General features: G+C 42.9%; 1 protein-coding gene and 1 non-coding gene across 2 annotated transcripts; both read right to left on the bottom strand.

Annotated features, from left to right (window-relative positions):
• Positions 1-802: 802 nt before the first annotated feature.
• gmeb1 (glucocorticoid modulatory element binding protein 1) lies at positions 803-8,230 on the bottom strand. Its single transcript, XM_046364001.1, has 11 exons — positions 7,782-8,230; positions 6,537-6,693; positions 6,263-6,318; positions 6,037-6,155; positions 5,628-5,731; positions 5,214-5,362; positions 4,843-4,983; positions 4,305-4,442; positions 3,756-3,878; positions 2,669-3,462; positions 803-2,636 (listed from the first exon to the last, which is right to left on the bottom strand). The coding sequence occupies exons 2-11, from the start codon at positions 6,665-6,667 to the stop codon at positions 2,493-2,495; spliced, it is 1,899 nt and encodes a 632-aa protein (XP_046219957.1). The 5' UTR covers positions 6,668-6,693; positions 7,782-8,230; the 3' UTR covers positions 803-2,492.
• On the bottom strand, positions 8,120-8,255 carry LOC124044797. The gene has a single exon (XR_006840734.1). It is a non-coding gene; the product is annotated as a U11 spliceosomal RNA (small nuclear RNA).
• Between the last annotated feature and the right edge of the window lie 6,222 nt (positions 8,256-14,477).

Below are 14,477 nucleotides of genomic sequence, written 5' to 3'. Positions count from 1 at the left end.
TAACTAAGGGATAGAATAAGAATATATTCATATAAATATATGGATGAGTGATGACCGAGCGGCATAGGCAAGAAGCCTTAGATGGTATGAAATACAGCATATGCATGAGATGAGTAATGCAAGATATGTAAACATTATTCAAGTGACATTATTGAAGTGATTAGTGATCGATTTATTAAAGTGGTAAATGATTTGAAGTCTGTATCAGCCTATCTGTGTTAGTGATGGTTTATCAGTCTGAAGGCCTTGAGATAGATGTTTTTTAGTCTCTCGGTCTCAGCTTTGATGCACCTGTACTGACCTCACCTTCTGGATGATAGCAGGGTGAACAGGTAGCGGCTCGGGTGGTTGTTGTCCTTGATGACCTTTTAGGCCATCCTGTGACATCTGGTGCTGTAGGTGTCCTGAAGGGCAGATAGTTTGCTCCCATTGATGCGTTGTGCAGAACTCACCACCCTCTGGAGAGCCTTGCAGTTGTGGGCAGTGCAGTTGCCGTACCAGGCTCTGACACAAGCCCGACAGAATACTCTCAATTGTGCGTCTGTAGAAGTTTGAGAGGTGGTGTGTCCCAGGTATAAATCAGTCCCTGATTAGAGGGGAACAATTAAAAAACACAGTGGAACTGGCTTTGAGGTCCAGTTGAGTTTGAGGAGCCTAGCGGGTTCCAGGATAGAGCTTGCCTGGTGCTGTTGGAAGGGGGCTTTTAGAGGGGGTGGCCGATCCATCCGTCTCCATCTCCTCCTTTGGATCTCCTCCACAGAACAGGACTAATGCACTCCCAACCACCAAACCACCAACCAACACCAATTGATTTCTTTTAATAATATTAAAACACATTACAAAGTAATTATGATGGAAATACAGAACAGGTCATTACAGACAACTTAAAATGTACCCTGCAACTTTGTTCACATTCATTGACCAAAATAATTGAATGGATTTATTCATTTTGGTCTCAGCACTGCACTTATGTGTGTTATTATGAGTAAAATAAACTGAGTAAGAACTTTTCTTTGTTCTAGGCAGGGCAGCGGTTTGGGTAACACTTTGCTTGAAGGGGGGGGGTGTACATGAGGCTGATGTTGAATAAATGTCTTATGAATGACACTGCAACACTAATATAGGTACTATTACATTTACATTTCAGTCTTTTAGCAGATGCTCTTATCCAGAGCGACTTACAGGAGTAATTATGGTTAAGTGCCTTGTTCAATGGCAAACCGACAGATTTTTCACCTAGTCGGCGCAGGGATTTGAACCAGCGTCCTTTCTGTTACTGACCCAACGCTCTTAAGCGCTAGGGTACCTGCCGCCTCAAACGCTGATTTGTCACATAAATGCACCCATTCACTCAGGTTACAGACCATGTAACTGAGCTTAGGACCCCTAGACAAAGCGAGTGCAACAATATCAGCAGGCTAGTGAATGGTTATGAGAGGTTTCATAAAAGGTGTTATGAAAGCGTGTGTATACTTTCTTCCTAAAGTGTTACAGCATTTTGTTCAGCTTGACATACGAGTCCCTGTCATTATTCTTTGACTTACATAACCATCTTGGTCATACTTTAACTTTGGGTCCATTTCTATCTATACAAAACCTTGTTGCTAAAATAACCACAAGCTAAAAATCCTAGAGGAGAAAAAAATGCAAATGTGTTGTTCTCTATGGAGCTTGCATATACAATACATCTACTGCATTTGTCACCATACAGAGAATCAGGGTGAAATAATGCAAATCCTGCAAAAGAAAATGCCAAAAAAGCTTCGATCTGACAATGGTGAGCTCAACAAGATACTATCTTTGTTTTGTTTGACAAAAACTGCAGAAAAGACTTCATCCCAAAAGTTGCAAAGAGAAAGTGGTATGCTTTCTATTTTTGAAAGAAATGTGTAACAGAGCCGACTTTGTTTTAGAACTGTTGCTATCATCCCACAGTAGACCTCTAGCTCCACACACACACCAAAAGGGTAACACACCTTGAATACAACACCAGACTGTTATTCATACCAATCTCAAGCCAATAACCTGGGACCTTTTCTGAAAATTGTATTTGGGTGTCTTCTTCAAGTTGAAGTCATACAAATGCGTAACAAAAACAAACAATATAAGATACGGTGCCTGGCTATGTTGTCATTTTGTTTTAATATAAACGAAGGAAACAACAATGAAAATAAGGGACACCTTGGCCTAGCTGCTAAGGACCACAGCTACTCTAAAAAGGCTAGGTCTTTGGCAGCTTTCTGTCTACACTCCACACACTTGATTACACCACAAGTCTGCCTGCGTATTCTCTTTTATGTTCTGTCCATGAGTCCATCCCTACTCTGGTCCCAGATCTTTTTGTGCCATCTTGCCAGCTCCTATGATAATTATCACAGCAAGATAGCAAGACAGCACAAACAGATCTGGGAACAGGCTAGTCCATCCCTACTGTCAGACATGGCTCCAGGGGGAGGAGAGGGTATTGTCTTTGTCTGCAGAGCTGAGCTGGATCATTTGTCCTTGTCCTCTTCCTGAGTCTCCTCCTCGATCACCATTATCCTTAGGCCTGAGATCTGCCCATTAGCATCCAGCTGTACCCCCTCTACCTGGCTCTGCTGCCCAGCCTCAAGCACCTCCCCCTGGGCATCTTCCGACTCCCCCTGCATCACCATCTCCTCCCCTCCCTCCCCTCATGCCCCTCCGAGACCATGGTCACCTCCATCCCAGCATGGACCACTACGGCAGAGTCCTCCTCCCCAGCCTCGGCCTCTCCTTCTTGGGCCAGCTGTAACTCCATCACTGCCCCCATGGTCTGGTCATGGTCTCCCGGCGCGGGGTCGATCTCAATCACGGTGGTGTGTGCCTGGCTCTTGTCCTCAACCCCCTCCACCAATCCCTCCTGTACCATCCCCATCTCCACAACCTGGCCCATGGGCTGCTCCACCATCATCTCCCCACCGTCGGTCACCCCTCCCTGGGTGAGTTGGACCAGCTCCACGGGACTCATCATGGTTCCTCCCAGCTGACTGGGATCCTGGAGGGTGGTGCCCACTAGCGTCAGCCCCTGGGAAGGGTGCAGTGTCAGGGTCTCCGTCTTGCCGTCGGCCCCCACCATGGTGGTGATGTATCGGGTGAAGGTCTGAGAGCCGGCGGGCAGAGTGTGAAGGGTTACCGTGTTGTTCTGTTGACCCAGCGTGGCCATTGGGAGGCCTGACAGGGAAAAGGGCTGGCCCATGGAGGAGAATGAAATGGGGGAGAGGATAGTGAACTGCTGGGGCTGCAGGGTGGCTGTCTGGGGCTGGGAGGGGGAGGAGGTGAGGGTGGTGGTGGAGGCTGGCCGCTGCAGACGGGGGCGTTTGGCCTTGGGCTTGGTGGGTTTGCCTCCTGGGGTGTGGCTGATGTTGTTGAGGGGCTGAGGGTGGCAGAGCTGAGCCCTGACGTGCTGCTGTCGTCTCTGTTCCTCCAGCTGCATCTCCAGGTCTGTGGAGATCAGGTCAGAGGTTAGACTCAGATGGTGCTCTACAGTAATCAACTGTGTCAATTAGCAAGTGAATACTTTTTGTTTGAGGCCATATCCAATAAAGGTGTATCTTTGCAATTAAATGCAGAATATACATTTCAGTTGAATGCATTCAGTTGTACAACTGACTATTACATTTTTTGTTCCTGACCATTCACATTAAATGACTAAAAGTTCAATTTTCCAAAACATCATAGGCTACATACCTTTGCCTGAAGTTACTGAATTGAAAACTGAATTGATCATTACTCACTGGTCAGTGTGCTAAGGACCTGCTCCTCTCCAGGGTCAGTCTGTTCTCTCCTTACACTCAGGATGTGTTTGACCGAGTCCAGCAGGCCGAACACCTGGGCCAGGTTACTCAACACTGCCACCTCTACCAGACAGGAATCTGAGGTCCATCAGTAGGTAATCAATCACATGGTCAATAATAACACATCCATCAGTCAATCAATTAATCAAAGACATTAAATGTGTTTCAACAAGACATATGTGTACCTTATTTTTTGGTTGCCCCCACAATCTAGTATTTTCCTTATGTGACTCCTGAGAAGTAAACATTACTTCTCATTTTATTTCATCCCCTGACTTGATCAACGGAAACCAACATTGCACCTGTGTGGCACCATGCATATACCCTTAGAATTGACCTGTACCCTATCCCCTCTGTCCTAGGACTAGGTACCAGTACCCACACATGTGCCTTGCATGGCAGCCTGCTTGCTGTGTAGCTGCACTCTTCTCAGCATGCATGACCTGTACCCTGTACCCGATCTCCTGTGTCCTATGTGCCAGTACCTACCAGCGTCCTGCATGGCAGCCTGCTCGCTGCGTAACTGCACTCCTCTCAGCATCTCCAGCAGCTCTGTCCTGATGTTGTCCACCACCTCCCCCATCAGGCCTACATCAGCTATGCCTCTCCAGAAGTTCAACGTCTCCTCTGGGGGAACATAAAGGACACAGCAGAGTTCAAATCCAAAGTAGGATATATGCAATTTGAGTCACAGTTATGTGAGAGAGGTGAGGAAGAATTCATCCAGTTGCATGCCAAGCAGACCTAGTCAAATATGTGTCACATACTTGAAATGTGGTTGGTTTAGCTTGACCGACATGTAGGGTCGGTGGAGTTTGCACTTTGGGGATTATTCTATTGGATGTATTTTTACCGTGCGAGCTAAACCAATCGCACTCAACAGCAAGTACTTGACATAGTGCTTTTAACCCAGGTATGAAGCTAAGATTAATACAAGACCAATGCCCGGACAACCATTTGACTTCAGAGTTGAGAGTATAAATACATAAACAGTCACGAGTGGGAACTGTTTAGGTGAAGAATTCACCTGATATCTCACTGGTTTCCTTCTTCTCTGTTGTCTCCACTGCTACGGCCCCAGAACTCCAATCCACTGTTCCGGTCAGAACCTCTGACCTCTCCTCTGTTGTCATGGCAACCTGGCCACCATTACCAATCACCACCTGGGCTACATGTCCAAAAAGGGGAGAGACATGGTTAGCTCCACTACTTACAATGTTCAATACACAACATAAAATCACTAATTCAAAAGGAGGTAAATGGGAGAAAATAGGATTAAAAGGTTATTTACGAAAAATAACTGCCAGACCAAAAAATAACTGACAAACTTTTAAATTGTTTTGCCACAGACAACCTGAGCTCTTAACAGACCCCGGGGAGGGGCGTGTCTGGTCTCACCTTGTGAGGAGGTGGGTGTGGTGAGTCCGCTGCCGTCAGGGGGGAAGCGCGTGTTGTTGATCAGCAGGTCAAACTTGGTGCTACGACACGTGTTGGTGCACAGAGTGTTGTGTTCATAGAAGTCTAGCTGCCCCGAGTCCATCATCTTCCTGAAGAAGAGATGATTAGATAAAAGGTTGAGGAAAGAGAGCGGGAAGGGACACACCATGTGCATCAATCACCTTGGGTTGATTTCCCCCTCAGACCTGGGCTCCTAACTTGCAACCCTCCAGTTTCTGGCCCACCTCTTTAAGTTCTTGACTACCTACCTCTGATGCCTAAGATCGGCAAAATGCCTATCTAATGATCTCTCCACAAGTGTGTAGGGGCTAGAGGCTAGGGGTTGATGTGGGACCGGTCGACTTTACTTCTCACCTGAGCATGACCCCGCCCATCCGGATAGCTCTCTTCCAGTCTTTCAGTGTAGCCTTCCCAGACATGTGGACAAACTGCTTGGGACTGATCAGCTGGTCTTCATACTGTATGGTGCAGACATTATAGGTAGAGTTTAGAAATGAACCATCTGTTCACTGGGATGACAAAACAGATACCTACACCACCTTATCATAAATGAGAAACCTTCAACTGATGTCTAAGGCATTGTTGAGGCAAACGGTATGATGTGACATTCTCACAATCTCTTCTGTTGACAATGTACAAACAGGACTAAAACTCTTAAAAAGTATACCGAAGCTGGCAGTCTGAGCTGTTCCTTCTCTGCACACTAGCATTTGAAAAGCTTTATGATTTCTGTAGAGAATACAGTGACCATGACAATACTAACCTTGACACATTTTACGTTTATTCCAGGACAGACAAACTTCTTGACCAGTAGCACAGCTTTACACTCTCCACATGTGATGGGATAGCCCAACTCTACGTCCTCCCCGTCAACTGTTGTTTCTTCTCAAGGAACACACACACGTGCACATGTTTTATGATATGCTTTGTTTGTGTGGGACTGTGTGTGTGTGTGTGCGTGTGTGTGTGCCTGTGTGTGTGTTACTTACCTGGGTGTGACTCCACAGCCACAACAGCTGTGTCTGCCTCTCCCGACTCATCCATACTGCAAGGGAAAGTGAATACAAAACAAATGAAAACTTTGGCTAAAAAACAAAGCAGGGTCTGCTTGCCACAAGACGGTGTTAGCTCACTAACCTAAAGCCTAGGCAATCAGCTTGGGGAACCATCATGTGAGAGTGGTTCACCGAACCAACTCTGTTACACTAGTCTTGTCGTCGTCTCCCCCCCATCAGGCTCAAGTAAACATCAGTGTGTACCTACCTTGCTGTGATTGGTTGTAGCTGGAGGATGACCTGTGTCTTGCTTTCATTGTCATCACCATCATCTTCCTCAGCAGCCCTCATCACCATCAAGTCCCCCATGGAGACTGTCGTCACCTCGGTTTGTGCCATCCTGACTCCTCTCCCAGTGTAACCTACTGAAAGACCCAGATAGGGATGAAGAGCACAATGGTGACAAATAGGGAAGATTAGAAGAATGTGTGTGTGAAAGACTACTCACATACGGGAGGACAGATAGGACAAGGTAAAATATGGATAAGATGCTCTCAGGGTAGACCATGCCCATAAACAGATTCAGTTCAGTTGCCTCTCAGTTTCAGCCAATGGCAGTATGGTTTAATTCAAACCCCCAAAGTGTTATTCGGTTATTCTGTCATAGTTAGAAATTGGGGCACTGCATGGGGCTCATTGAAAGCCACGGTTGCTAGCTAGCCATCTTTCCTACTTGGTACCTACACATTTAAAAGGCGAGGAGAAAAACCTGACTGAAAACGTACTTTGTATAACGTTTAACAAGTAGCTAGCTATCTTTACACCTGGTCTCCTGGTTGTAACTAGTGCACTACATTGCCCATATCCACAGAAACGTTGCGTAAGCTAGCTAACGTACTAGTTAAAAGTAATGTACAGCAAGTTTGTACTCAGTTTTTCTCCTCGCATCGTTTCTGTGGGTATGGGCAGTGCAGTGCACTAGTTACAGTCAGGAGATCAAGTGGAACATAGCTAACTAGCTGCTAAAGCGCCATTTGCCCGAATAGCCTTCCCCGCTGATCTGTATAGCTGAACGGCCTACGCCCATACATTGTACTAGTCCGGCTATCTTGCTAGCAAGGTGGCGGCTTGTAGCTAGCAAGATGGCTAAGCTAACTAAAGTAATGGACTTTGGGCAGAGGTTTGGCGCTCACGCAACCTGTGGCCGGGCTGTTACTAGCCACCTTGAGATTTACAGCGTGGCGGCGGTTACGTACCGCTTGTTTCAGACGATAGCGTGCGTCCGTTGTACTTTTCTTTTCCCCTTCAAAATTACGTCCCTGTGCGGCAGCACGTACACCAAACAACAACGCGGCGACGGCGTTGCCCCGCCATTCGGAGCGAGCACGGGGTGTTACCCCTTTAAAATGACCAAATCTACGTAGAGATAGACATTACCTCGCATATAAATCAGTTAGCCTTTATGAACCGAATACACCTAACAGTACAAAGCCATCATTTAGATTTCCCTTACCGTTTTTATGAAGTCGAACACATCCCTACAAGCTGCTGGGCATGCGCACTTCGAGCAGTTACACTTCCTCATATAGCAGTGCAGCTCGACAGTCACGCATGTTGCATCCTCAAAAATAGGTCAAAAATAAAAACAAGCCTGTTGACAACAAGTCGCTGTTAAATGTTTTATGACGACAATCATCACTTATTTCACAGCATTAGGATAATTTGATTATGACCTGCTTTTGTTAATGCATGTTTTGTGGACCAGTTGCACGCACAAGTCTGAACTGGCGCCGCACTAGAATGAATAAATACTTGTTATGTTAAAATAGATGTTATTCTTTTACAAAATTTTGGAGCGCAAAGATTCACGATCATTCGCAGCTCCGGGCAGTAAAAATTATGCTTCCGAAATCTCTTGATATCGATTCCGCAAGAAGAGTGGTGAATCCCCACCCTCCCTGTGCTAAACATAGCAGAAGCCCTTTTTAACGTTGAAATGATAGTTTTTACAACGTGTTCTTTGGACACAGGGACTTCAGTCAGGGTAGGGAAAAACATTAAATGTATTTTATTCTGTTATTGATTTTCCGTTGTCTAAAATACTTAAATCATATTTTAGTTGACAAAACAATGAATAATATTGATGAATCAAATAGAATTAGATGCATTTATCCGTGATTTCCATAAAGCAAAGCATCATGGGATAGATAGGTTGAACATTTTAGATTCTGATTGGTCCCCACGATAGCGCCTTGTAAATGTATTCCAAATCGACCTCTTCCCGGATTGTGTCTCTGTCCTCCAGAAGTGTGTGCACTTTAACTACTCCCTGCAAATCAAACAATATTGGATTGTGTACTAGCGTTTCGAAAAACCATGAATTTCATTTCAAATTAATGAAGGGAACAAGTGCACACTTCAGGAGAAGTTTGAGATTATTGCGACGTAACGCTAGGGTAGTCGCGAAAATGTAACCAGCATTTGTCAAATTAACATCAAAAGTTGTTGTTTTTCGTGCATTTTAGCTAACCCTTTTCATAAACGTAACCATAATCATCCTAACCTGCTGCGTAAATTCTGCTAACAATCGGACCTCTCTGAAATAATGAATGGCCCTCCCTTCAGTCAAATATATGTTTACCCGACCTCCCCTAAAACCTGGAGAGAAAAAAGTGTCCCTCCACTATACCAAAAACAACAATTCAAACAAAGTGAATAGCACATAACATTCCTACTGTTTATCCTCACTCATAGTACAGACCAGAGCCCTAGACATTCGGTTCTAAGAAACTGTTCTTCGTTTTGTAGTTACATGACAAAGTAGCCAGAAGGTTGTGGATTCGCATATCACCACGGGCAAGGGTAGGTGTGATAAGATCCCCATTATAGTAAAAGCACTGCATACATTCATTATCTTATTTGTGTCCGACAAGAAAAAAAAAGCTTTTTATACACGCAATTCATGCACTTCTACGTCATTTTACATGACTGGAGAAAAGCAGAAACGTTTTTATACGACAACAGAGCCTGACAACGAACGAGCGCATGCTGTGAACGAGCGCATGCTGTAGCCCCGGAGACGTTTTGATTTCTATACAGGCTACTGTTAAAAATAGGACTGTACTTTGTTTGGAACAGTGCTAAAGTTGTCTATCAACTGTACACATTGAGTGCAACAGAAGGAGTTACAACTGATGTCTCAGATCATCAAAGAATTCGAGAAAAATACAATTGTTTTTTAACACAGCAGCCGCATATCATCAGGTAGGCCTACAGTGCATACGGAAAGCATTCAGACCCCTTGATTTTTTCCACATTTTGTTACGTTCCAGCCTTATTTTAAAATAGATTAAATCGTTTTTCCCCCTCATCAATCTATACACAATACTCCACAATTCTGTAGCTCAGTTTGTAGAGCATGGCGCTTGTAACGCCAGGGTAGTGGGTTCGATCCCCGGGACCACCCATACGTAGAATGTATGCACACATGACTGTAAGTCGCTTTGGATAAAAGCGTCTGCTAAATGGCATATATTATTATTATTATTATAAAAACATTTTTTTGTTGCTAATTTGTTAAAAATTGATTATATAATATTCAGACACATTACTCAGTACTTTGTGTATATGCACTTACAAAACATATTTTGGGGGAAATTATCATTTTCAAATGTATTCTATTTTATTCAATGATATTGTTGTTACAGAATATACGTGTTTACTGTGATTAGGGCATGGGAATATAAGAGCTGGGCTAAATTAACAAACTAGGCATGCATAGTTTACCACATGATCCTCATACCAAAGACTAGTCAACTCGTGTTTCTGAAAGTGAATTCCAATGCACTGTAGAATGACTGTGTAGCTTAATAAGGCATATTTTCCTTTTATTCAGCCTAAATGCGACATTTATAGGCATGTTGTTGAAGTGCTATTGTTGATGTGTTTTTGAAATGCTGATTGCCGCCTCCAGCCTGTAGCTTGTCACAAATAAGTCACAATTTGTTTCTTAAATGGCAGGCTATAGTCTTGAAATAATAATAATATAGCCTAAATAATTAATTTTCGTTCCTTCTTAGGCTACCTGGTTTGCTCCTGACCGACTTAGTATGTAGTTTAATCGCCTGTTGAAATGTTGAACCTCAAATGAAAGTGACAGAATCACACATTACTTCCTTCGCAAAGTACATTTTATAAAGGGCACAAGACGAGACCCAAATGCAGGCACAGGAGGCAGATGGTAGAGCTCCAATATTTATTATAACAAAGGGAGTAGGTAAAGGCAGGTCTGGGACAGGCGTGAGTTCATAAACCACGTGAGAGTCCAAACAGTAATGGACGATAGGCAGTCTTGAGATCCGAGTACAAAACAGTACAAGTGAACAGGCAGAGTGGTCAGACAGGCGGGTTCGGAGTCAGGACAGACAAGGGTCAAAACCAGGGGGACTAGAAACAAACAGAGACTGGGGAAAAATAGGCGCAAGGAAAACCACTGGTTGACTTGGCAAAGAAGATGAACAGAGAGACAGGAAACACAGGGATATATACACCGGGAATAATAAGCAACCCCTGGAGGGGGTGGGGACAATCACAAGGACAGGTGAACCAGATCAGGGTGTGACACATTTTTTGTCACCTTGGCTATAGTTGGTTGTACTGTAGCCTATGAATGTCAAAAAGGGAACAAATAAATCCCAAATGCATCAGAGTCTTTCCCGGCATTTTACAGCTTGTTTCTAGCACAAATCATTGCCGACTGAAGCGTCATTATAGATTGCTTTATTGCATGTCCATTTCTGAGAGCCACAATACTCTCACACCCTCACATACCCCCTTAATTCGAGCCCTTTTTTTAACTTAACACACCAAGCCCTTCACTGACGCTGAGATACTTAAGGAGTGCATGGTGATTGAAGGAATTGGCTGACAAAGTCTATGGATAGTAGACTATCATTTAATCTACCAAACAGGTAGGCCTACCTCTTATTTCTTGAATAGGAAGAAATAGGCTCCAACACAAAGCCCTCTTGTTGTTAGTAGCCTAAAGTCAAATGAAAAGAAAGACAGTTTATCCGAATTAGACCTTCTCCAATTGGTCAAATTTCAGCAGCCAGGTGCTGTCCATTTTCACAGCTGCCACTTCAAAGTATATACAGTACATTAAGTTATATTGCTTATTGTGAGGTCAATAAATAGCTTCGTTATGGGCAAATAAATATATATTTGACTCAAATCAATTATAGCAGTAGCAAGCTTACCTCTGGTCCTCTTTCTGATCTTTGCATCTTTGCTCTCTCTCTCTCTCAAACTGAACAGGACATCAGTAGGCCTAGTCCGCTTACACAGATATGACATTTTCAGAAGAAGCTTTTGACTCACCTACTGAAGTGCCACCGTACACAGCACATCCATTGGTTAGGCAGCACAAAACGGTTTACCTCAGCAAGAGCAGAGTAGGCCAGGCCTCATGATTGGGATAGCCTATGCATTATTTTTTATGTCACTGACCTACACACAATACCCCATAATGTCAAAGTGGAATTATGTTTTTTGGAATCTTTATAAATGAATTAAAAAGGACATTTGAAATGTCTTGAGTTAATAAGTATTCAACCCCTTTGTTATGGCAAGCCTAAATAATTTCAGGAGTAAAAATGTGCTTAACAATTCACATAATAAGTCGCATGGTATCGCTCTATGTGCAATAATTGTGTTTAACATGATTTTTGAATGACTACCTCATCTCTGTACCTCATCTCTGTACATATACAATTATCTGTGAGATCCCTCAGTCAAGCAGTGAATTTCAAACACAGATTCAACCACAAAGACCAGGGAGGTTTTCCAATGTCTCGCAAAGAAGGGCACTGATTGGTAGATGTGAAAAAAAAAACATTTTAAAAAACCCAGACAATATCCCTTTGAGCATGGTGACATTTTTTAAATTCAACTTTGGATGGTGTCTCAACACACCCAGTCACTGCAAATATACAGACTTCCTTCCTAACTCAGTTGCCAGAGAGGAAAGAGACCACTCAGGGATTTCACCATGAGGCCAATGGTGACTTTAAAACAGTTACAGAGTTTAATGAATGTCGTAGGAGAAAACTGAGGATGGATCGACAACATTGTAGTTACTCCACAATACTAACTTCATTGATAGAGTGAAAGAAGGAAGCCTGTTCAGAATAAAACATGTTCCGAAACATGCATCCTGTTTGAGACAAGGCACTGCTGTCACGCCTACTCCCACTCCCCCGCTCTAGCGCTTGACTCCGCCGGTATACTGACCAATGGTCCTGGCAACCATCAATACGCACACCCGCACCTCCTCATTGCCTTGATTAATCTCCCTTTATTTAGCCCTCAGTAGCCTTAGTCATCAGGAGTATTGGTTTTGGTCACATTCAGTACAGGTCTCCTGTTTTGTTTATCTGCCTTTCTTAACATTAAACTCACCTTCTGCACCTGCTTTCTATAGTTTACAACTGCAAAAAAAAAAAAAAATTGGCCAAGCAATTCACTTTTTGTCCTGAATACAAAGTGTTATGTTTGGGGAAAATCCAATACAACACATTACTGTGTACCACTCTCCATATTTTCAAGCATAGTGGTGGCTGCATCATGTTATGGGTATGCTTGTAATCGTTAAGGACTAGGAAGTTTTTCAGGACAAAAAATAGACATAATGGAGCTAAGCACAGGCAAAATTCTAGAGGAAAACTTGCTTCATCTGCTTTCCACCAGACACTGGGAGATTCATTCACGTTTCAGCAGGACAATAACCTAAAACACATGGCCAAATCTACACTGGAGTTAAATCACTAGCCACTTTAAACAATGCTACCTTATATAATGTTACTTACCCTACATTATTCATCTCATATGCATATGTATATACTGTACTCTACATCATCGACTGCATCCTTATGTAACACATGTATCACTAGCCACTTTAACTATGCCACTTTGTTTACTTTGTCTACACACTCATCTCATATGTATATACTGTACTCGATACCATCTACTGTATGCTGCTCTGTACCATCACTCATTCATATATCCTTATGTACATGTTCCTTATCCCCTTACACTGTGTATAAGACAGTTTTGGAATTGTTAGTTAGATTACTTGTTGGTTATCACTGCATTGTCGGAACTAGAAGCACAAGCATTTCGCTACACTCGCATTAACATCTGCTAACCATGTGTATGTGACAAATAAAATTTGATTTGATTTGATTTGATTTTGAGTGGACAATTTACAGTTTTGACTTAAATCTACTTGAAAATCTATGATCTATGGCATAACTGAAAATGGTTGTCTAGCAATGATCAAAAACCAATTTGACAGAGCTTGAATCCATTTTGAAAGAATAATGGGCAGGTGTGGAAAGCTCTTAGAGACTTACCCACAAATACTCACAGCCGTAATCGCTGCCAAAGGTGCTTCTACAAAGTATTGACCCAGGGGTGTTAATACTTGTTTAAATGAGATATTTCTGTATTTTCTATCCAATATATTTGCTAAAATTTCTAAAAGCATGTTTCCAGTTTGTTATTATGGGGTATTGTGTATAGATGGGTGAGATATTGTTTTTGAATCCATTTTGAAATCAGGCTGTAACACAACAAAATGTGGAATAATTCGAGGGGTATGAATACTTTCTAAAGGCATGGCAGGCTATGAATCATTTGATTGAGACCATACTAGGAGCACTTGATATTGCACGCCCAGCAGAGAATCAGGGATGAGGGGCAGCATCAAGCACACATCGAGATATGATAAGCAACTCATTCTCAAACAGTGAGCAATATGACATTTAATCGATTACAAAATACTAAACCTTCCCCTGACTGAAATTGTAAAAGCATGACCCTTGCACATTTTCCTCCTGGTAACAATTGTGTACTCTCTGACCCCTCCCTTACAAAATGTACCTTCACTGTCACTTTCATTAAAGATCTTTAAAAAGATCTGATCATATAAATCCATCAGGTCTTTCTTTCATTTAACGTAATATTTATTTTACTTTTCACCACATATAAAAGAAGCACAATCATTCAAATGAATTTGCTCATTTAGCATGTGTGTATCTGCATTTCTTCCCTGCAGATGAGTCTTTAAGGACCACATGTGTTTCTACCATAAGTCTATATATGGTTTCTACAGGTGAGCTTGGACAGGAGCGGGGTGGGTACAAGTGAA

Source organism: Oncorhynchus gorbuscha, linkage group LG09 (assembly GCF_021184085.1).
Source record: "Oncorhynchus gorbuscha isolate QuinsamMale2020 ecotype Even-year linkage group LG09, OgorEven_v1.0, whole genome shotgun sequence".
NCBI lineage: Eukaryota > Metazoa > Chordata > Actinopteri > Salmoniformes > Salmonidae > Oncorhynchus > Oncorhynchus gorbuscha.
Note: the sequence above shows the minus strand (reverse complement) of the source record. Positions and strands in the feature narration are given on the sequence as shown.

Bases quoted from the DNA above. Each gene is read 5' to 3' on its own strand.
- gmeb1 (XM_046364001.1), bottom strand. From the start codon at position 6,667: ATGGCACAAACCGAGGTGACGACAGTCTCCATGGGGGACTTGATGGTG. The intron at 6,156-6,262 runs GTAAGTAACACA...TTCCTTGAGAAG, and splicing joins GGCTGTGGAGTCACACCCAG to AAACAACAGTTGACGGGGAG. The intron at 4,984-5,213 runs GTGAGACCAGAC...TTGGACATGTAG, and splicing joins CACACCCACCTCCTCACAAG to CCCAGGTGGTGATTGGTAAT.